Source organism: Labrus bergylta, chromosome 17 (assembly GCF_963930695.1).
Source record: "Labrus bergylta chromosome 17, fLabBer1.1, whole genome shotgun sequence".
NCBI lineage: Eukaryota > Metazoa > Chordata > Actinopteri > Labriformes > Labridae > Labrus > Labrus bergylta.
This window is the reverse complement of record NC_089211.1, coordinates 26,814,703-26,837,202: the sequence shown is the minus strand read 5'-3', so window position 1 is coordinate 26,837,202 and position 22,500 is coordinate 26,814,703. Positions and strand designations below refer to the sequence as shown.

At 43.8% G+C, this 22,500-nt stretch overlaps 2 protein-coding genes across 4 annotated transcripts in view; one reads left to right on the top strand and one right to left on the bottom strand.

The window, feature by feature from the left end:
• Positions 1–8,308, top strand: part of vcanb (versican b) — a 26,493-nt gene extending 18,185 nt beyond the window's left edge. Inside the window, 5 exon segments of the mRNA XM_065965854.1 lie at positions 903–1,061; positions 2,667–2,749; positions 4,214–4,358; positions 5,426–5,608; positions 5,694–8,308. Coding sequence (XP_065821926.1) covers positions 903–1,061; positions 2,667–2,749; positions 4,214–4,358; positions 5,426–5,608; positions 5,694–5,917 — 794 coding nt within the window. The 3' untranslated portion in view covers positions 5,918–8,308.
• A 3,249-nt stretch (positions 8,309–11,557) lies between these two features.
• LOC110005203 (hyaluronan and proteoglycan link protein 1-like) overlaps positions 11,558–22,500 on the bottom strand; it is a 23,172-nt gene continuing 12,229 nt past the window's right edge. Inside the window, exons 1-6 of one of the 3 annotated variants that reach the window (XM_020660633.3) lie at positions 20,897–21,053; positions 19,169–19,304; positions 17,308–17,471; positions 16,493–16,691; positions 15,815–16,117; positions 11,558–15,408 (exon numbers count right to left, since the gene is read on the bottom strand). In XM_020660633.3, coding sequence (XP_020516289.1) covers positions 15,119–15,408; positions 15,815–16,117; positions 16,493–16,691; positions 17,308–17,471; positions 19,169–19,274 — 1,062 coding nt within the window. In that variant the 5' untranslated portion in view covers positions 19,275–19,304; positions 20,897–21,053 and the 3' untranslated portion in view covers positions 11,558–15,118. Of the gene's footprint in view, positions 15,409–15,814; positions 16,118–16,492; positions 16,692–17,307; positions 17,472–19,168; positions 19,305–20,896; positions 21,054–22,500 lie in introns of those variants that run through there. The other 2 variants (XM_065965957.1, XM_020660634.3) reach the window with 2 other exon arrangements.

Below are 22,500 nucleotides of genomic sequence, written 5' to 3'. Positions count from 1 at the left end.
TGATCACTCAAACATCTGAATGTTTCTCTCTTCACTCTGAGCGTCATGTGATCACTCAAACACCTGAATGTTTCTCTCTTCACTCTGAGCGTCATGTGATCACTCAAACATCTGAATGTTTCTCTCTTCACTCTGAGCGTCATGTGATCACTCAAACACCTGAATGTTTCTCTCTTCACTCTGAGTGTCATGTGATCACTCAAACACCTGAATGTTTCTCTCTTCACTCTGAGCGTCATGTGATCACTCAAACACCTGAATGTTTCTCTCTTCACTCTGAGCGTCATGTGATCACTCAAACACCTGAATGTTTCTCTCTTCACTCTGAGCGTCATGTGATCACTCAAACATCTGAATGTTTCTCTCTTCACTCTGAGCGTCATGTGATCACTCAAACATCTGAATGTTTCTCTCTTCACTCTGAGCGTCATGTGATCACTCAAACAGCTGAATGTTTCTCTCTTCACTCTGAGTTTCTCCTCCAGCCTCCTCGTATTTATTCTGCAGAAAGTCAGAGTGAGCTGATGTGAGAACACAGCAGGATATAATCAGGAGAATTCACCTGGAGCCAGTGGGAGGAGCCAGTGGGAGGGGCCAGTGGGAGGGGCCAGTGGTGACTGATTGCTTCAGTGGAAGCTGCCATGTTTACAAGGCCGTATAGCAAACACACTGCAGTGCAATCCATGCCCACAGTTTACTAACACGTGTGCACAGATTTACAAACGTTGGGAATTGATTTGCAAAGGGCTTTTTATTCCTTTCTTACTCGAGCTTTTCTCCCGTACTGAGCCTCGTTCATACCGCTGTCATGTGAGTTTTGAGAGTTGACTCAGCTCCTACAGACGAGGATCTCATTTCATCTTAATGAACACTTCATTTAACATTCTGTCCTTTCATTGCAGACATCGAGGTTTGTGGGTACGGCTGGCAGAAGTTTCAGTCCCACTGCTACAAGTACTTCACCCACCGTCGTACGTGGGACTCGGCTGAGAGGGAGTGTCGGCTGCACGGCGCCCACCTGACCAGCATCCTGTCGCAGGAGGAACAAACCTTTGTCAACCGTAAGTCCACCGACTACCAGACAGATTCTTAAATGTGATTCATAATAACTTTAGTGATTGTTGTTCATCATCACTGATTATTGCATTTGGACTAGAGAGCGTTTGCAGCAGCAGGCGGACGCCGGGACAACGAAGGCATGCAGCGCCCAGCGTCTTTTATCTGAGAGCGCCGCCTTTTTTGTGCTCCGAGCGCTTCGAGTTGAAAATCTTTCAGCTTTTCTGAAAGGCGCTCTTGACTTCACCGACGCTCTTTTAAAATTATAAGGCCCCGTGTCCACCTGGGTTTTTTTCTGGGCAGAAAAGTTCTGCTGTCTCTGTCCTGTCTCCATGGCAACAGTCTGTATGACCGACACTGCTCCGTTACTTTTTACTGCATGTTTTATATTTGAGGTGGTTTATTTTCCCGATCAGACGCGGAGCGAGGAGGATGAGGGTACACGACACGATCTGTAGGAGAAAAGAATGTCTGATCTGGAAAAATAAATCTCAAATATAAAACATGAAGTAAAAAGTTACGGAGCCGTGTCAGTCATACAGCGGCCGTTGTCAACAGTCTGTTGCCATGGAGACAGGACGGACAAGCAGCGCTTTTCTTCCTGAGAAAACTCCAGGTGGACACGGGGCCTTATGCACCTGTTCTAAGGTCACCTTCAGTGTCACATGTTAAGGTCACGTTGGAGGCGGTTCTATGATGCTGTTTGGAGGAGCCCCTCAGGGCGCGCTTCTAGGTTCCCTTTATTTTCTGGGAATAAGAGAAGACGTAAAGATACACGTGGTCGTTGATGTGAGCAGATTAAAAACATGAAAACATCAGAGTTGTTAAGTGACGACGGGGTTAGGGTCAGTTAGGAGCTTTAAGAAGCTGCTGCAGAGAACATGAGCTGCAGGGTGCGGAGCACACAGGTCAAAGGTCAAGAGGAGCAGTACAGGTGGAATATCTAGAGAATGAAATACTGCACGAGTTAAACTTGTAATGATTCCTAACTCGAGACCCACTCAGACTGCACAAGTTCCGATTCTGAGCCCTCTGTTGACAAATTGAACTCAGTCAGGAGGTTTCTGTCTTTGAGACTGCGCCGCCTGTAAAGCTGCTGTTTGAAGGTGAGTGCACTTTAAAGCAGTTTATGTGTTTGGAAAGAAGCCGCTCATAAACGTGCTCTAATCCAACGATGAGTGTTAGCACGATAAAATAAAGTGCTTTATACAGAGAGTTTCCACAGGAGATCAGAGACCGCCTGTCTCGAGGTTTATTGGAGTACAGAGATGAGATGGCCTCGTGCCATGGAGCCCGAGCGTTTCCCTCTGCTGTTTGTTCACACTCTGATTATTCACCGCCGCTCCTGCTGCCTCGCACATGTCCAAAACCACACGCTTGTAAAACACGGCATCAACACTTCAGCTCCTGCCTCCGCCGCCGCGCTCCTCTTCTCTGTGCCAAACCTCTGCAGAGATACAAGATCTCACACACACACACACACACACACACACACACACACACACACACACACAGACAGTGTGTATGCAAAGATACAAGATACTTGTTTCCTGTTTGTGTAAACGAGTTGAGTGAAAACAGATTCAGAGCCTCATGTTTCCTCTCTGCAGGCCTCGGCAGTGACTACCAGTGGCTCGGACTCAACGACAAGATGTTTGAGAGAGACTTCAGATGGACGGACGGCAAGCCGATGGTGAGACATGAACGTGTTTTCTCTCGCTTGTCTTGCATGTTTGCTCTTAACCCTCAGACATCAGTTTGATTTACGACCCTCTGAAGTCACTAAGGACAAAAATGTCCACTTCCAAAAAACTGATATAAAAATAGAACAGATTGATATTTTTTTCTATTTTTTTCCTCATAAATCTCTTAAACAACTTCAGCCCTTCTCAAAACTACCAAACATTCAATCATTTTTAGGAATTTAACACTTTAAATGCCAGTTTGATTGCATGATTCTGGAAACATTTGCCCAAATGGACAAGAGAGGATGGACTTTTCTCATCATTGGGGGGTTTGTAGACAGACTAAAGACATGTGACCTTTTCTTCTGCTGAAAGAAACCAGAAACGTGTTCCACATCACTTCCTGTGTGCTCCCGCTCGTCTGTGTTTCTTGCTCATGATGATGTCACGCTCTCTCAGACGCTCAGCTGGGAGCGTTCAGCTGTTAGAGCTCGAGGTCTGACGACGGCCTGAAACCTGAAGCTGGGGGGGCTCTGCTGTTGTAATGTGGTTTCATACAGAGGCGCGCCCTCACTGTACACACACACACACACACACACACACACACACACACACACACACACACACACACACACACACACACACACACACACAGTGCATGATGTACTCAGCTGTTGCACAGTCTCCTCCTCTTGTTTGAACCTTCAGCTGCATGTTGCTGATTTCCCTGCAGCACCACCTTCTGCTCATTCTGGGAATTACAACAAGTCAGCTGGTGGAAATGTTTGATCGTTCAGAGATGATTTTATCTGCAGCTTCTCAGTCTGATGTGACTCAGTTTTAAACTTTAAGTGGACTTCATAGAATGGGAGGAGGAGGAAGAGAAGGAAGAGGAGGAGGAGGAAGAGAAGGAAGAGGAGGAGGAGGAAGAGAAGGAAGAGGAGGAGGAGGAAGAGAAGGAAGAGGAGGAGGAGGAGGAGGAGGAGGAGGAAGAGGAGGAGGAGGAGCGGGAGGAAGAGGAGGAGGGGGAGGGGGAGGAAGAGAAGGAAGAGGAGGAGGAGGAAGAGAAGGAAGAGGAGGAGGAGGAGGAAGAGGAGGAGGAGGAAGAGAAGGAAGAGGAGGAGGAGGAGGAAGAGGAGGAGGAGGAAGAGAAGGAAGAGGAGGAGGAGGAAGAGAAGGAAGAGGAGGAGGAGGAGGAGGAGGAAGAGAAGGAGGAGGAAGAGGAGGAGGAGGAGCGGGAGGAAGAGGAGGAGGGGGAGGGGGAGGAAGTGGAGGAGGAGGAAGAGGAGGAGGAAGAGGAGGAAGAAGACAGCTGTCATCATCAGTTCAGTTCTGTTTTGTGTTCACATTAACGTTGTCAGTGTTTCCATCCTGAGCAGCTTTCAGTAGAAAAGGAGAAATGTTAGAAAAGTTTCTGATTTAAAAACAGCTTAAACAGCCGTTTAAAGAAGTGAATCGTTGTTTTGTGACAGCAATACGACTACTGGAGGCCGAACCAGCCGGACAGCTTCTTCCAGTCCGGAGAGGACTGTGTGGTGATGATCTGGCACGAGGGGGGGCAGTGGAACGACGTGCCCTGTAACTATCACCTGACCTTCACCTGCAAGAAGGGGACAGGTACACACACACACACACACACACACACACACACACACACACACACACACACACACACACACACACACACACACACACACACACATACATATACATATACACATACACACATACACATATACACACACACATACACATACACATACACACACACACACACACACACATACACACACACACACATACACATACACACATACACAGTGAAGATAATAATAAAACTCCTAAAAATACTTCACTTGTTGAAACATGAATCTGTACTGACTTTGGGTCATATATGTAGAAATGTGAAATACATTTTGAAGTTGGAGCCTTCTTGACCGAGAAAAGACAGAAAATGTCTTTTTGGCTCATGTGGATGAAAGACACCAAATCCCAGAATGCACAGCACCACAGGCCACTCCCACTAAGGTCCTCTATTTACAGACATATTTACTTCAACACATAAGACCGTTTCCTCAACTGATTCAGAGATTTCTTCCAGAATTGATCTTGTAAATTCCTGTCAGAAAACAGACTCTATGTCTGTGTCCATAGACAAACAGTGAGAGCACCAACACTACCAGTCCGCCCCAGCTCGAGCCGGCCCCGGCTCCTCGTCCTCACCGCCACCGACAGGCAGGCCTTATGTGTCGGCTGCTGAGCTGGCAGCGGCAATATAGCTGCGAGACGGCTGCTGCTGACAGGCCGGTCTTGTGTCGCGGCCAAAACACAAGACCGGCTTGTCGGCAGCAGTTGTCTCACAGCTATATTTATATTTTTTCTCCATTATCAGCTCTCTCCATAGAGCCTGTTAGCATAGCTTCCAAGCAATATGGCGGACGTTAAGTTTTGATTCTGGGAGTGAGTTCCCACCCACTGATCTGTGATTGGCGCAGAAATCGTCATTTTTGCGTCACTGGAAGCTCCTTTTCAGACTCAGAAATAGAAAGATTTCACATCTCAGGGGAAAATGAGGGCGGGATGCACGACCATTCAGAAACACGACCAGGTTTCTAATGATACAAAGATTAATGCTAACGGGTGAAGTATCCCTTTAAACTTTTCTGTTTTTCCGTTTCGATCAGTCTCGTGTGGGCAGCCTCCCGTGGTGGGGAACGCTCGCGTCTTCGGCGCCATGAAGCCTCGTTACGAGATCAACTCCCTGCTGCGCTACCACTGTAAGCAGGGCTTCATCCAGAGACACGCCCCCACCATCCGCTGCCGCCCCAACGGCCAATGGGACGCGCCCAAAGTCACCTGCAAGAGTCGTGAGTAACCGATGTTTGAGGAAAGTTCAGCTCAGGATCTTGAATCTTTTCACTTTTTAACACTTTTCTTTTTCCGTCTCCTCAGCCGCGACCTTCCACAAATCGCTGACTCTGCGGCGCCGCACCGACCAGAACACGGAGCAGCAGAACCGCCCGTACAATCAACACGTCCATCACACCAAGACGCCCCAGATACACAACCCGAAGCCCGAGGAGCCTCGCAGCTACAACTTCTCCCAGCGTCTCTTCCAGAGGGCGAAGAGGCACGAGGAGGTCCAGACGCACAACGAGGAGCAGAGGAGACGCTGAGGGGGTTTGAGGTTCTTTAAGTCAGCTTAGAGACGGCGGCTGACATCGACAGACAGAGAGATTCTCTGAACTGTCTCTCGATGTGAAGGGACACTTCAGATTCTAAAACTTTTCCTCCAGTGAGAATTTAGTTTGAAAGGATGCTCTCGACGCCCCAAACTGCAAACAAAAGGTGCCTTAATTTCGTCACTGTGCTCCTCTGAGCTCTCTGATTGGTCTGTTGCTCATCCCTGTGTGTGTGTGTGTGTGTGTGTGTGTGTGTGTGTGTGTGTGTGTGTGTGTGTGTGTGTGTGTGTGTGTGTGTGTGTGTGTGTGTGTGTGTGTGTGTGTGTGTGTGTGTGTGTGTGTGTGTGTGTGTGTGTGTGTGTCGTCCCCTTTCTGTCCACACAGAGAACTCTAATGTTTAAGGAACCCTGTGAAGTTTTAGAAACCAACAAGCTTCTGTTCAGCTAACCCTGTCAGTTTGTCTCCTGTAGTCCTTCATGGTTTGTTTCCTTCATTTATGTCTTTATGGAACATTTGCAAAGCTTATTTTTTTTTTATAGAATTGGAGACCGAAGCAGAGGACTCTACAGGGACATTTAAGACCTGCGGGGTCGAAGGTCAACATGATGCCAAAATGTTTAACTTTGATATGATTTGATTAATACGACGGAGGATTAGGGCCAAGTTAAAAAAAATAATAATAATTTATGAGAATAAAGTCGTAAATTAACAAGAATAAAGTCGTAAATTAACAAGAATAAAGTCGTAAATTAACAAGAATAAAGTCGTAAATTTACGAGAATAAAGTCGTAAATTTACGACTTTAATCTCGAAATATATATATATATTTTTTTTTTAAAGTGGCCCTAATTCTCCGCCGTAGATTAAAGATCAAACAGACAGATATCGAAGTCTTATTTCTTGTTTTTAATTCTCAAAGAAATCGCACGTTGCCTCCTGCACACTGTCTAAATTGCACAAATGTTTCGGTAGAGAAACGTCATCGATTCAGTTGCTTTGCCCGTCGCTTCCCCGTCGTTCTTTTCACGTCGTGTCTTCCCTCCTGAGACCCGCCCCCCTCTCCGGTTTGACAGGCATGGCCTCCTGCTGTGAGGTGCATGTGTCTGAACGTCTGGAACCAGTGCTTCTCATCGCTGCGTCCATGAGATTTGACGATCTTTTATGCTAGCACACATGAAGTTAGCATGCTAATGAAGCAGCCGTCATCCCTGCAGGTTGTAGCTGCTCCTCCACAGTCCTCTTTGAGTCTTAGTTCTCCTCATGCTTTGCACCAGCTGATCAACAGAAGGCACATCTGTTCCAGCTGTTTGCATGTGCATCTTCATTTTCCTGCAAATAGCGAGGAACAGAAGCGTTCATGAACACGTTAGCATGTTAGCATAAACTCCACGGGGCTCCTCAAACGTTCACCTAAATCTTTTTTTGCTTTACTGGCCGATCCCTTCTCTGTGCTTTAAGACGAGGGTCGGCGTGCGGCATCAGTTTGAGGTCTGTGCCTTTGGTCGGGGTTTTCACAGGAGGATTAGCCAAACATAATTAGCCATTAGCATGAGTCATCACTTTAAATTATTTTAATCATGTGAGTTCTCTATGACCCCGTTTTCACCGTCTGATGTCCCGTGTAGATTTCTGTACAAAATATTTTAGCTGAAAAAAGGTTTAAAAAGGGAGAGCAGCACACACACACACACACACACACACACACACACACACACACACACACACACACACACACACACACACGTGTGTTTGTGTGTGTGTGTGTGCTGCAGCTAGTAATCCTAGGATTTATAATATAGATACTCTATGAAGCCATATGACTTTAACTTATTGTATACTTTAAAACTATGAATGAACTGTGATATAAAATAAAGGTCGTTCGGACGATGACTTCCTTTGCTGTTTACAAACTCTGTCGCGTGTTCGCTGCACGTAGCATCTTATTATCAACATTAGCTTTGTTGAGCTTTTGATGTGAATCAAAAATCGACCCGACTTTTTCACCACCAGCTGATTCTTTTTCTTAAGCATTAAAATCGTCCTCAGCTTGAGGTTTTTATCAACGTTGCTTTTTGCTACAGATCTGGAATCTGTGTTCAAATCCAACAAAAACAAAAAAGGGAATGTGAAAACTTCTACAAGCTCCACCAGATTATTTTATGTGACTTGTATTCATTTACCTTCTCGTCTTCATGCTCTTCATACATTTTCCTTTTGATATATTGTGTTTTCAACGTATATGCATTTTTAAAATGTTTTCTACTCCACGTGGTTAAAGAGGTTCACTGAATCTGTTTCTATGTAATCATTGTTTCTGTAAAAATGTCCATCATCCTGGTTTCATTGTCTGCTGCGTGTGCAATAATAGAAACTCTTATAACATGACCTGTGTTGTTTCTTTTATTTTACTCTGCTCAGTCTGATGTTCGTCTGTGTTTAAAGGCTTTATATGCAATTTTTTGATCCAGCAGGTGTCGCCCTTGAGCACCAGCATGAAACCAAAACAACTTGCGCTGCATTGTTGTGTTAGCATGCTAATGCTAGCGATCTTTATTATGCTGGTATCTTCACACTGCATGTAAATTTACCTGAAATGAGCGTGATCTAGAAACACAGTTAAGCAGTGAGTACAGTATGTTATTCTTCTTTTCTCTAGTCCCTCAATTAAACAACTTTTATACACGAGGGGAGGAGTCAGCCGGCCGTCCTGGCGATGTAAACAAAGTGAAGATAGGACTCTGAAAACTCTGAAAACATCACAGACAGTGGGACTCGGGTGTTACACCCATTGTAGACAGTCATGACTCACAGAGTTATTTTCAGAGGAGATACTGGATTTATATTTAAGTGTAAAAAATCACATATAAAGATTTTAAGAAGAGACTCGAGTTAACAAAATGTTGACATGTCGGTGTGTTAGTATGCTGCTGTAATTCTTTCAAACCACCAGGTGTCACTGTGCAGCACCAAAAACATTTTAATGAAGAAGAAGAGAGGGGAAAGTTTGTTGACCTAAACATGGCTGATTTTTTAAAACCTTCTACTTCACTATTAGTCCTTCCAGATCCTCAGTTTGCCAACAATACCCAAATGTCGTTCTGATTCAGGAAAAATCTACAGTCTGCATCAGACCAGCCTCCCTCACATACTGTTTCCCACAATGCAAAGCGGCAGGTCAGAGATGGAAATGACGGACAGCAGCGTCCAATCATATCAGAGTAAATAATCCCAATCACACAAAACCAGACAAAGATACCACCAGTTATCTTTGTTGATTCTTTAAATCATTAAATTCTAAATGAATCTCTCGTCAGCTTTTTTCAGACTCTAAGTGGACGCTATGCTGTCGCAGAGTTTGAGGTCAGCTGGGCTGTTGTTTACTTCCTCATTCCAAGACTAGAAACCACTGCAGAATAACCACCAACTGGCAATCAGACTGCATGCTGCTGTTGAACGTAGTATGGAGTGCATGCTGCATACTACGCTCAATAGTGGTAGGTAGTAGGCCGTTTCCAAAACAGCCATGTAGTTAGCTGTTTAGTGATAAACAGGTGAACATGGTGGGGCATTCTGCAGCCAGGAGGCAGATATTTCTCACAGGAGAAGGGTTGAGACCAAAATCAGAGCTAAAGGAGACCAAATATCAGACATTAAAACCAGCATGTGGACACACATACCACTCCAAAACGATGCTTATCTCACTGCTTGACTGCTGCCTATGAAAACAGATTTTCAAAATGTGTCAGTGTTTGTGTATTAAGCTTGTGCTGCAACCTCCATCCCAGCCAACAAATCCAATTTGGTTCCACATCAGCCTCACCTGGTTTGGAGGGATTAACCTGGCCATGAATTTAAGAGTGGGTTTTAGGTTGGTCGGTCTTGGGGTTCTGCTTCAGAGCTTCCATTTCTGTCTAAAACACTTGAGATGTCAGAAATTCATCCGATTGATTGGGAGCAGCTGATCAAACATTGATCGACCGTCATGCGTCGGTGTACACTACACGACTGACGCCAGGCGATGGGCTGAAATTTGATCAGACTTCAAAATGAGTCGTAGTTTACTCCTCAGAAATCGGGTCTAAAATCGACCTGAAATTGGGCTTAGGCTAAGCACCCTCCTGAGAATCCTCATTGGTGAAGTCTAACCTCCCCCTCCAACTGAAATGATGTTTGTTTAGTGAGCAGATGGAGCCTCCTTCATTCTAAACATAGATTCTTACACTACATTTAGATTATTCTTTGTAAGTTTCCTCATGTATTTATGTGAGAGTATTTGTAACCATGTAGTGGTAAATGACGGCCTTACACCTGTGTTGCCCCACGTTTGAACAAGCAGCCTCTTTGAAACCAGCGTGAGAATATGAACCAACATGTAAACCGACGCGTCACCAACATGCCGTCACCCGGTTCCTTAAACAGCGCACTTCTTTTCCAACGTGTTATTTCCCGTTTAAACTGTAAGCGGCACCATGAATGGCCTCCGTGTTCCTGTGAGGGAAACATTTGTGCAGCGCCGCGCCCCTCCTTTTGGAAACACGTTGAGGGCATTACTGCATTACCCAAGAACTACACCTGGCACCCTCTGCAAACAGCCGTCCTTAAGTCAATTACAGCCCGACTCCAGCCGACGTGAACTCTGCTGACGAACTGTTTTCTTTTTGCAACGGCAGTGTGGTTGCTCTTAAGTTGTCATGATGTGTTTGGGATAAGAGGTGAACTCAATGAGCCTGAGTAAGGAGAAGAAGCAGAGTCGTGGTTCATGTAACGTTTCTTATCCTGTTTCTCACTCTTTGAGTCCCTGAGGTTTTATCTTTACGCTGCAGTTATAAACAAAGTTGGTCACACATATACAAATCTAGGCTAGCATATTCCATGTTTCCAGTCTCTTGCTAAGCTAACTGTCTTCTAGCTGAGACCTTACATTTGATAAAAACATATGAAAGATTCTTGTGACGGTTTGAAGCAGACACTCGGTTATGAAAAGTTCGAGGCATTTTGTCACGCTGTTTCTGCTGTATTCTTCTAATCCGACACACAGCATCTCAAACGCCACAAGAGAGGAAAAAGAACCTCCTCCTCTTAATGCTGAATTCACACCAAAAGCAAAAATCACATAAATTACTTAAGTTTGACGCAAATGCACCAATAATCACACAAATTATTTACTGAAGTTGAAAAATGTAAACTCGGTTGAACAATTAGATGGCTCAAATGATTCCAGTTATAATCTGAGGGAACACAGGGTTGAGGAAAATAATTACTATAATTACGTAACTGGGTTTGCGAAAAATGTATCTGATGTGCATTTTGATGTACGCTTAGCCATCACTGCCGCCAGTCAACAGGGAGAGCTCTAAATCTTTTGGCTTCACTTGAGGTGCAGTATTCTGCTGTCCATTCTTTAAACAGTCTAGTGAGAAAAGAAATATTTATGATTTTTTATGGGCTGGGAATGTTGATTAGCAGTGAGCAATTTCCCCAAGGCTTTTCTTCAGGTTGCACTTACCAAATGTCAAACTACTCCTTCAAAACAGTTTTTTTGCATATTTTTTACGGTAACAGAAATTAAAACAAGTTAAAAGGAAAAACGTTTCACACTGAAGAGGAGTCTTCAAGAACTGTTCACTTCACAGCTGTTGTTCTGTAAAACCAACATTTTATTTCCCACAGTGTCTTATGGCGTATCATTACAGAAATGTATTTCTATGAGTCTGTCCAGCAGGTCTTCAGTGATAAGGGGAGCAGGACTCTGGTTGGTCGTTAGCTGGAGCCAAGTAAAGCTAACCCAGTACCAGACCACAGTGGATGACCTAAACCAGGATCCAGGCCAGCTGTGACCTGGTAGTGTGAGCTTACACTTGATCAATGTGCACCGTTAACGCTCTGATACCCTTACATGGAAGGAGCCCTTTAGTGCCTCCATGCAGGACTTATTTGTGTTTTGAATGTATTGTATTTCTGTCTGGTTCAGCAGGCTGGTGCAGGTTGGCTGCAGGCCTGCTGGGTCCGATCAGTGCCTCTGAGACAGGTGAGAGCTTAGATGGCAATCAGGGAGCAAGTCACTGCCAGGAAAACCTTGCTCACTCAGGGCCTGGCTTAGTCCCATTTGTGATTTCAGCAGTCCATACGTTACTCCATGATTCAGTCATTAAGTGTTACCTAAAGGACTGTCAACACATTATCTTTTCACATGTATCCAGAGATCTTAGGCTTCGTCAATGAAAAAGATTAAAATGCCCAGCAAGTTAGGTTTCGCCAACAAGTTAGGGTTTGCTTCCTGAAAGTCACATTTAGCCTTTTTCAGCTGTCAATGTTAGGGGCCTAATCATGCAACATGTGAAAATGTTGAGACAGCATTTGTATCTTGTAGTGCTGAATCTGGGCCTTGCCAAGCAACATCAGTCATACACTGCTTGGGTAATTAGATGAGGCCAGGTTTTGCAAGTGAAAGTTCACCAAGGTGCAACTCTATGCAGAGTCAGGAAGGGAAGTAGTCACCACTTCCATATAATGGAAGTTAGCCGGAAGCTAACATTTTCTTTCAGTGTTACGATAATCTTTACCGCAGAAGTATGAATTAATGCCAGGTAAAACCTTTAATTTGAGCAACACTATCCACAAATCCAGAGGCTTTAAGATGATAGGCAGCTAACTATTTATGCTAGCTAACATAACTGGAGTATTTAATTGAAAAAACAACATAAAAGTAAGAAAATGTGGCTAAGCATTGTGGGAATAGACCATGATGTAAAGCAATGATGGTTGTTTTACAATGACGACAAAAACTCCAATAATTTCAAGTTACTTTACGACAATACCAAACTACTTGTTTTATTATTGTATTTTGAGAGACCCCTAGTGGCAGAAATTCCATACTGTGCCTTTACATGTTGGTTACGAGGCTAGCAAAGACTTAATTGTACACGACAGTTCCAAGTTTTGACTTTTCCCCCAAAGTCTGCACAGTAAACCCCAACAGACAGATTCAAGGAGTTACGTATGGAGGAGGCCGAGGTCAGAAGTGAGGCTCTGCTCATCCACTATAAGAAACTACAGTATTTGTATCAAAAATAGCAGTTTATCAAGGCGCTAGATAGATAGTGTGTGCAGAGATCTACATTGACAGCTGCTTGTAGAAGCTACGTCATGCTCTGAAGTCTAAGATGAAGCCAAACAGAGATATAGCCTTAAAGGTCTATTCACTGTAAAAACTGAGCTCTGCAGCACAGTCAGGTTTTTATTCTTGCCAGGCATTTTCTACTGCTGCTGCTAAGGCCAACTACTGTTTGCTTTCTCCTTTAGGCATCTCCTACATGTTCAGTGCAAAATGTATATCTTTTATTTTTTTTACTTGTGTGGAATACTTGTCCACTGTTGTTTTGTTGTGTTTCATGTAAACCAAAGAGACCTGGATAGTTTGGCCAAAAAGACAAATAATAGTAATGTAAATATTTCTACAGTATATCAAAAAATAGTCATAAACAGAAATACATTTCTAGATAATAACATTCTACATAATAAAAAAAAAACATAAGCAATGCTAACATGTTCCTGTTCCTTATTCATTAAGTTGATGACACTGATGTTTGGTCCAACACATTTGTATAAAAACATAAAACACTGACGTATGAAGTACAAAGTACCAGTTGTAGCACCTTGACCAAAAGGTAATTCAAGTATTTTTTTTAAATGGGCCTTATTTTCCACAAATATGAGGTCTGAATAATCAACAATAACAATACGATTCGGACTTGCTCCAGTAGATGCTTCAGCCAACAGCCTTGGCACACGCTGCAATGGCTTCCAAGCTTGATCTAGAGGCGACTGGACTTGGTTGAAGATCTTGAAGACCAACTAAGTCCAATCAAGTCCAGTTACCTTTGGATCAAGCTTCGGACTTACCATGACCTGGACGACTGAGAACCCACACAGACAAGCTGTAATGGCTGTAACATTATCCTTCATTGATTGAAAATGATGGTTTTGGGCACTAGCAGGTTCAGATTGATATTCTATCTCTTCATTTGAATTTATCAACAGATACCTGTTTTCAAAGATTAGGATTATCTTTTATATAAAAACAGGAACAATTGCTACATTGCTCTATTCAAAGCCACAAGTTTTTCACTAAAAGAGTAATTTCATCTCGCAAGACAAAGGTTTTGCTGGCCCACTGCTGCCACAATTAGCTCTTATATGGTCATTCAGCACTTACCACTTTAAAAGTCAAACAACCAAAATACAAACTAACTAATCGACGCAGTGTTAGACTAGCAAGTCTCATGCTCTTTCTGGTTGCTTTGAGGAAATCTGTTTCTGGCTAGGAGAAAGCTTACTCCATTTCTGTAGGCATCAATTCTGTTGTGTTTTCAGAGAGCAATCAGAGCCTGTCAGTTGCAAAAAGGAATACTTTTGGTAAAGATATTTTGATTGGAACTTGCCTCCAAGGATTACATTGCAGCCATCACAGCCTTTTCACAGCTACAAACTGAAGCGGTCAACTAGAGCAACTCCCAAACTTTTTTGTACCTTTTAGTAATTTAGACTCCAAAATATACAAAAAATAGGGCCCATGTTGAAAAGTACAGGAATTCCCCTTTGAATATGGACGTCAAAGATCAGTTTGGTTGTGCTCAGCTTTTGTTTCTTCCTGACTAGTATGACAGGATTTGAGCTTCCCTTTGTTTCAGACTGTTTCATGGCTTTGTTGTTGTTGTTGTTGTTGCTGTTCCAAGTCTTGAACAACACAACATTAAGTGCCCAAAGTATCCGTCCAATGAAGTCATTCTGCTGTCAGACATGTTGTTCCTTGTAAGATGACGTGTTGTGTAGAGTCTTGAATGACAGTATGGCTGTAACTGTTATAGCTTGCAACCCTTCCCCCCAATTTTAAAACAACCCACCACCCCCCTTGAAAGGCATTGATTAAATAATGTGGACCTTAAATATGTGTAAACTATAACTCGTAGAGTATCAGGTCCCAGATAACAACAACATGACTCATCTGACATGAATGTCATAAGAATGTCATCAAAAAAAGTATCACAGTTTGAAAGTGTTTGTTCATACCTCAACAAAGTCTCATAAGTCTATGAATGTGTGTGTGTGTGTGTGTGTGTGTGTGTGTGTGTGTGTGTGTGTGTGTGCATGCTGACATGTGTCCAGGTTGTGTGTGTGTGTGTGTGTTGTTGTTGCTCAGTTGTGGCCCTTGAAGCAGTACACGCCGTACAGCTTGTGCTTCTTGTCTGGGAAGCCGTTGAACCTGACGGCGGCCTCTGTGGGGCTGCAGCGCCTGCGGGGGCGGGTGATAGGATAACGGACACTGCCATCGGCCAACCAACCGGCGTCACAGCGGTCGTAGCCCAGAAGTTTCCAGGCGGCGTACATCTGGCCGACCTTGGCGATTTGAGCACCGTCTTTTTGACACGCTCTGACCGCCTCGTCGTAGGTCAGCTTAGAGGGATGGATCAGGTAGTAGAACCGACCTTGGAGACAAAAGTAGACAGGACAATAAAATATAAAACCACAAAATGTGGGATTCATTATAAAGGTCTCACTTATAGTTCAACTCTTACAGGATACAGTATAAATCTCAAAGAATAAAATAAAATTCCTGCTCCGGCCAGCAGGAGCACTACTGAGCACACTCTTAGGTACACTGTTAGCAAAGTTGCTAAACTTCACCAGAATAGTTTGACATGATTATAGGGAGATTGAAAATTTGTCCAGGAGGAGTCAGGAAATATTCCTGACTAGTCCCCGTTTGTGAACGTGTACTGACACTGAAGTCCCCTGTTAGATAGGTAAACAGGTACACAAACACACACACACACACACACACACACACACACACACACACACACACACACACAGAGGTTAAACGTCTTATACCTTTGTAGTGGGAGGTGAAGCAGAACACGTCGTAGTGGTTCTTCTCTTTGTCTCTCAGGCCGTAGTTCCGCACGCCGGGCACCGTGTTCTTTCCTCCACACGGCTCTCTGGGCGTGGTGATCGGGTACTGGACCGTCCCGTCGCTCAGCCAGCCCGCGTTGCACCAGTCCAGCTTCTCTCTCCATGCCTCGTACAGCTGGTCAAAGGACGCCACGATGGCATCCTGGTCCCTGCACGCCCGCTCTGCGTCGTAGAAGTTCAGGTTGTAGCGACCAAGGCGCGGGAAGTACGGGAACACGATACCTACAGGGGGAGACACAAAGATGTTATAGCCCTCATTTAGCAAGATAAAACCAGAATATGTCCTCCGGGGATTTTTTTTGATCGTGTTATTTAACCTGAAGACTGAAACTGACAGGACGTCTCGCTGAGTAAGCACAGCTGTTCCTACGCCTGCTGCCAGAGCTGATGGCCTCAGGGCTCTAATAGCTGATTCTTTGGCTGCACTCACACATAATGAAGCTGCTCTGGCTCTGAGGAACACTCTGCTTACAGAACAAACTGGCTCCTGACTGACTTTCCCCCGAGCACTCGCTGCTTCTGAGGCTAAAATTAGCCCAGCCTGTTAGAGAACAGTGACATTTAGGAGAAACCGTTTGTTGAGTTTTTTCGTTTTACCTTCAAGGTCAAGAGACACCACCACAGTCCCATCCTCCAGACCGTCGATAACTTCACATTTATATCTCCCATAATCCTCCAGGGTGATCTCTGTGATGACCAGAGAGGCGTCCATGGGAGAGGAACCCAGAAGGTGAACACGTCCGTGGAAGCTGCCGTAACTCCTTTTGTGATAATCCATGGCGACGAAAACATCCACCTACACAAGGTAGAGAGGAAATCAGTTTGTGATGCTATGAAACAGTCCTTCATATTATCTCTCCTGATTTAAGATTGCAGATAAGAAGATAATTGAGATGTAAAAGAAGGTCAGGGCTTTTTGGTTTCAGGTTTTCAGATTTCACTAACCCTAACCACCCTATACATTCATGTCCTAGTTGGCAAATGTGAAGAATAAATACTAGAACATATCACCATTTTAACTACAAAGGTATAACCGTGCCCTTTACATTAATATGGACTACTTCTCTTTCTGTTGTAGAGAAGTTAAACCATAAAAACCCCACGACATGTTGACATCGTTTGGAGCCAAAACATTCACAGAAAGGAGCTGGCTTGTTTGATTGCAGAATTGATCCCATACCCCCATCTGCCGACCTAGACACACTTTTAATTTACTGATAAAACGTCAAAGGTCGCTCAGGTGGGTTCAGTCCATAGCAGAACAGATTCTTGTGGCGGTTTGAAGCAGACACTCGGGTTTATGGAAAGTAATGGCATTACATCACATAATTTTGTCGCTCTGATTGGTGATAGCATCCAGCAGCAATTTGAGCCAAAGAAGCAGTTTTGGAAATATGAAACAAATGTTAAACCTCTTTCAGGTAGTCCGAGGTCAGCTTGGTCCACTTGACCCTCATCTTTCGGTTCGGAGCCAGTGATTGGTCTCTTTGGATCCTGCATGGCAAAGTCGCGTTTCCTCCTCGTCTCGTGACGACCTTCAATTGATCCGCAGCCACTGAGAGTTTAGGGCCGTCTTCTGCAACACAGAGACGCAGTTACACAAGGTCAAATTCATTCAGGATCTCCTCTACGACGATGTAATGAAGTCCTCTCAGCGTTAACAAGAACGCCCCACGCTGTCTCTGAGCATAGAGTCTTTAAATGTGTGATATTATCGCCCGCTGTGACCTTCAGCCTCCGTCACTGTCAGAGTCTCTGCGTCTGTTTAACCAGCACAGCGTTTCACTGACTCTGCTGTGTAAGCATCACCTCCATCTGTTAACCTGATTGATCATTGATTGTGTGGTCTCTTTTTCTGAGCTGTCGGAGGTTAAAGGGACAGCCTGTCTCTCTTCAGCTGATCTATCTCAGAAAGGCAAAAATGTTGTTGAATGGTCAGAATTTATCTAGTTAGTTAGTCAGTAAGTCGATGTGTTAGAGAGCTGGTTGGTTACTTGGTTGGTCAGTTAGTCAAATAGTCAGTGAGTTATAATTTAGTGAACTTGTTGGTTTGGTTGGTAGATCATAGATCCAGTCAGTCCTGTGTAAATGTGTCTCTGAGTCCTGACTGTCTACAATGAGGGAGAAGCTCGAGTCCCGCTGGCTGTGTTGTTGTCAGAGCCGTGTTTACATGGACGGGACGGCCGGCTCCTCCCCTTGTGTATAAAAGCTGTTTTAGTCAAGAACTAGAGAGAAGAAGAAGAACATACTCACTGATTATTTGGATGTTAGTAAGAGTTTTTAGATCACGCTCATTCTGTGTCAGTTTACATGAAATGTGAAGCTACGAGCTAACTAAAGAGCGCTAACATTAGCATGCTAACACAACAATGTGAAGCTACGAGCTAACTAAAGAGCGCTAACATTAGCATGCTAACACAACAATGTGAAGCTACGAGCTAATTAAAGAGCGCTAACATTAGCATGCTAACACAACAATGTGAAGCTACGAGCTAACTAAAGAGCGCTAACATTAGCATGCTAACACAACAATGCAGGACACAGGTGATTGCAGCTCGAGAGAGGACAATTTTGTCTGCCACTTGTGCTTATTGGTGCTTAATTATGGTGCCTTCTAATCAATAACTCCTTTGTGTGAACGTGAGTTGGAGGTGTGTCTCTGGAGGAGAGCGGAGGCTTCAGTATGGAGGAGGCGTGGCCTAACAGCAGTTTGTTTTGGTTTCATGCTGGAGCTCAAGGGCGACATCTACTGGATCAAAAAGTCGCTCATTCTTCCTTTAAGACATCATAACTATGAAACTACAGGAGTAACTGGTTATTGAAGAATGTGAAGCTGAATGATTTGTTAGAAAGGAGAGGTTGTAGTAAAAAGTAATGTTGTTTAGATCGCTTCAGCAACATGCAAACAGTCTTTACATCATTCACTTTGACTAAACCATCCAGGGAGGTTACATGTTGATTCACATTCAGGAAGGGGTTAAATGTTAAAGATGTCAGCTGTGTTTTCTTACAGCGTCTGAAATCTGGATGTGAACAAAGTTTTCATCTGTTGGTGCAGATAAGTTTATCTCAGTGAGCTAATAATCCCCACATAGCAGCGTTATCAGCGAGCCGCAGCTGCAGGGCGAGCTGATAAACGAGGGAACAGACGACATGCAGAGAGAGCGTCCGGGACGAAGCTCAGAGGAAGAAGAGGAGGAGGAGAGGAAGGGTCTCTGGTAAACTCTCAGTCTCTGCAGCACCGCAGGAAACAGAGAGCGTCCTGAAACTCACCTGTGACATAAATGGTTCTGGAGTGTTCCAGCTCGGGGAACAGGATGTCTAAATCGTTCTGAGCTAAACTCAGAGAGACCAGGGCACACATCAAGACGGGAATCATCTTGGCTCACCAGACTGGGGGGGTCGCTCACTGCAGAGACACAGAGAGAGAGGGGGGGGGTGTGGGGTTAGAAATGATGCAGGGAGGAAACATCCTTTAGTTCATCTGAGAGGTTCAGAACACGACGAGGCACAAGAACAAAATGTTTTAATCGTTCATGATCCAAAGTTAATTTAAAAGTCAAACTTTCAGTGTTGTTGAGCAGAAAGTAGAAATTAATCAAATGAGGATTTAATTTGATTTTTCCTTCTTGTGATGAAGTCTAAACTGTGAAATGATGATCATGAGAACATGCTGAAATAAAGATGTGAATGATAAATCCTCATGAAGACTTTTCTGTTGAAATGAAGTCAGACTTGTTCTAAAAGAAGCCTCAACTCTCGATTTAAATTCAAGCATGTTTAAAATAACAGCACAAGGGTTGGAAATGAAGTCCAAAATATCCAAAACAAGGACACACAAACAAACTAAAATAAAGTTCCTAAATGTAAAGACAATAAAAAATGTTCAAGACAAAAGACAAAACTGTTGAAATTAAAAATGGAAAAGGCTCAAAATAATTCAAAAAGTCTTAAAATGAAAGCCAAAATGTTGAAAAGTGAGGTTTAAATAAAGTGTAAATGTCCTGAGTCCATTGAACACAATTTCTGTGCATTGAGGAAAATTTAATTCAGAAAGATTAAAAAGTTTTCGTTTTTGAATTCAGTTGAATTTTATACAAACGTGAACTCAAAGCGCTTTACAGAACACAAAAATACACAAAAACAAACTCATTAAAAATGAATGAGTGAATTCAAAAAGCACATTTTAAATCATAACATTAATAAAGGGACCCTGCACCATCCCTTCCAACACACACACACACACACACACACACACACACACACACACACACACCTGTTCATAGCGTACACACTGTATATACACACACTTACACAAAGATCAACTAGCAGGTGATGTTTAAAGAACTTAAAGTTTCTGCAGTTCTCAGGTCAGCAGGCGGTTCAACAGAACGCCACAGCGGTGACCAAATGAACAACAAATATAAAAACTGAATTCAGAGGATAAAGATGAACTTTGAGATTATTTTAAGATGTATGTCACATTTCTTCTTTCTTAATTCTGAGAGTTATGTTTAAAGTATCCAAAATGAATCGTTACCAGGATTAAAGAAAAGATCAATCAGAGGACGTTATCATACTCGTAACTCAAAACATTAATCTATCTGTGGTTGAGTCTCATGCTGAGCCCTGATCGTCTTCCATAGAACGCAGAGCTGAGTGTGACCCAGAGTTTCTCTCTGCAGTGCTGCTTCTCCTCTGATGTCTGCAGGAGAGGAGAGCAGCCTGCAGAGAAAAGCTCGCTAACACACACAGCACAACGTTTCTCTTCAACTTACTCAAATACAAAACATGCTACAAACACACCGCAGGATCCACCTCAGGCGCACACACCGGACGTCCCGTAAGAGGCATGACATTACAAGAGGACACACACACACATCACAAGCCGCACAACAAAACTCACACACACACACACACACACACACACACACACACACACACACACACACACACACACACACAGACACACACTCCTTGAGGTTAGATGTTCATACGTACGGTGCAGTAAACGTTCCTGTCATCCAGCAGAGCGAGGAGGCAGCATGACTCTGTGACTCTGACAGTCCACAACTTCAGAAGGAGACTGAGCCTCAGTGCAGCGTCACACACACCACCACACACACACACACACACACACACACACACACACACACACCACCACTACAGCTCTGCACACACACACACCTCGGGCTACACACACACACACACACACACAGAAACTGTAGCCCGTCCTCTACACACACTCAGCCCAAACAGAGAGGGAGTCAACATTTGACTTTAAAGGGTTTTTTTTATGGAAGTCCACGGCGGCTGAAGTCACAGAGACGAGTAACACGTTTTAACAAGATTAATTAATTAATGTTAATTCCCTCACGTGTTGAATTTGTGATTTTCAAGCTTTCAGATGGATTTTCTAAAGTGAACCTCCAGATCGGAAAAGTTGCAAAGGTTTAGACCGAAGCTTCAATTAGCGTTAAAACTCAAACCGCTCCACTCGTGGTTATAAGTCAGAAAAATGTAAAAGTGCAATATGTAACTCTGACCCCTAGTGTTTAAAATGGGTACTGCACTAGGCCCGGTTGTCTTGTATAAAAGGGATGCAAGGTGGAGTCTGTGGTACATCGGAGAACAGCACAGAGAACATGACAGCTGACTGTGTGTTTTATTTTGAGTCATTTTAGTCAGATACAGAACACTCTGGAATTCCTCATTAATGGAAGCGGGGATCGATTATACGTCATGTCCATGTTGTGACCAGAGTTGGTTAACTGTATCGATGGAGAAAATGTAAACTGGATCATAAAGAGTTAATCCAGCACACTTTTTATTGACTCAGTTTGATAAAAGGTTACAAACAAACATCAGAATGACGGTTTTGGATTAAATGATTTGATTTTAATGTCGGCAGCTCTGGACTTCCATAGAAAAGTGTGTGTGTGAATTTATTTTGAAAGCTTGTGTGTGTGTGTGTGTGTGTGTGTGTGAAGGGGAAGTCATTTGGATTGATCCCTCCCCCTCCCCTCCACCACCCTTATCTTCATTCACCATCCCAAACTGCTGATGCTCCGGCCCCCTCTGCCAGGTGGAGCTCCTGCAGTCAGCAGAATAACTCTGCAGCACACACACACACACACACACACACACACACACACACACACACACACACACACACACACACTGTGCCAGTTACAGACTCTCCCTCCCTGCGTGAAAATAGTCATTACGCATATACTAGGACAGGACGAGGGGGGATGAGGGGAGGCGGGGGCTGCAGGGATAAGTAGGTGGAGTGACTGGAGTAGGATTTGTCCTTTTTAAACAGAGTGAAAACTTTGAGTGTTCTCTGCAGGAGACGAGGAGCAGCTGAGGTGTGAAATGAGAAAAGACGAGAGGAGATGGAGGGAAATGAAGATGATGAGATACAACAAGAGAAAAAAAGCTGAGGAGGAGGAGGAGGAGGAGGACTCTGCAGCAGCAGAAATGATGCAGAGAGCTGGAGTTTCATGCTCCATTAACACAGAGTCCTGTACTTAAATCTGAAGTCTCAGTACTGTTCTTGAACCTTAGTTTATATATCTAATGTAATCTAATGTGTCAGCTAC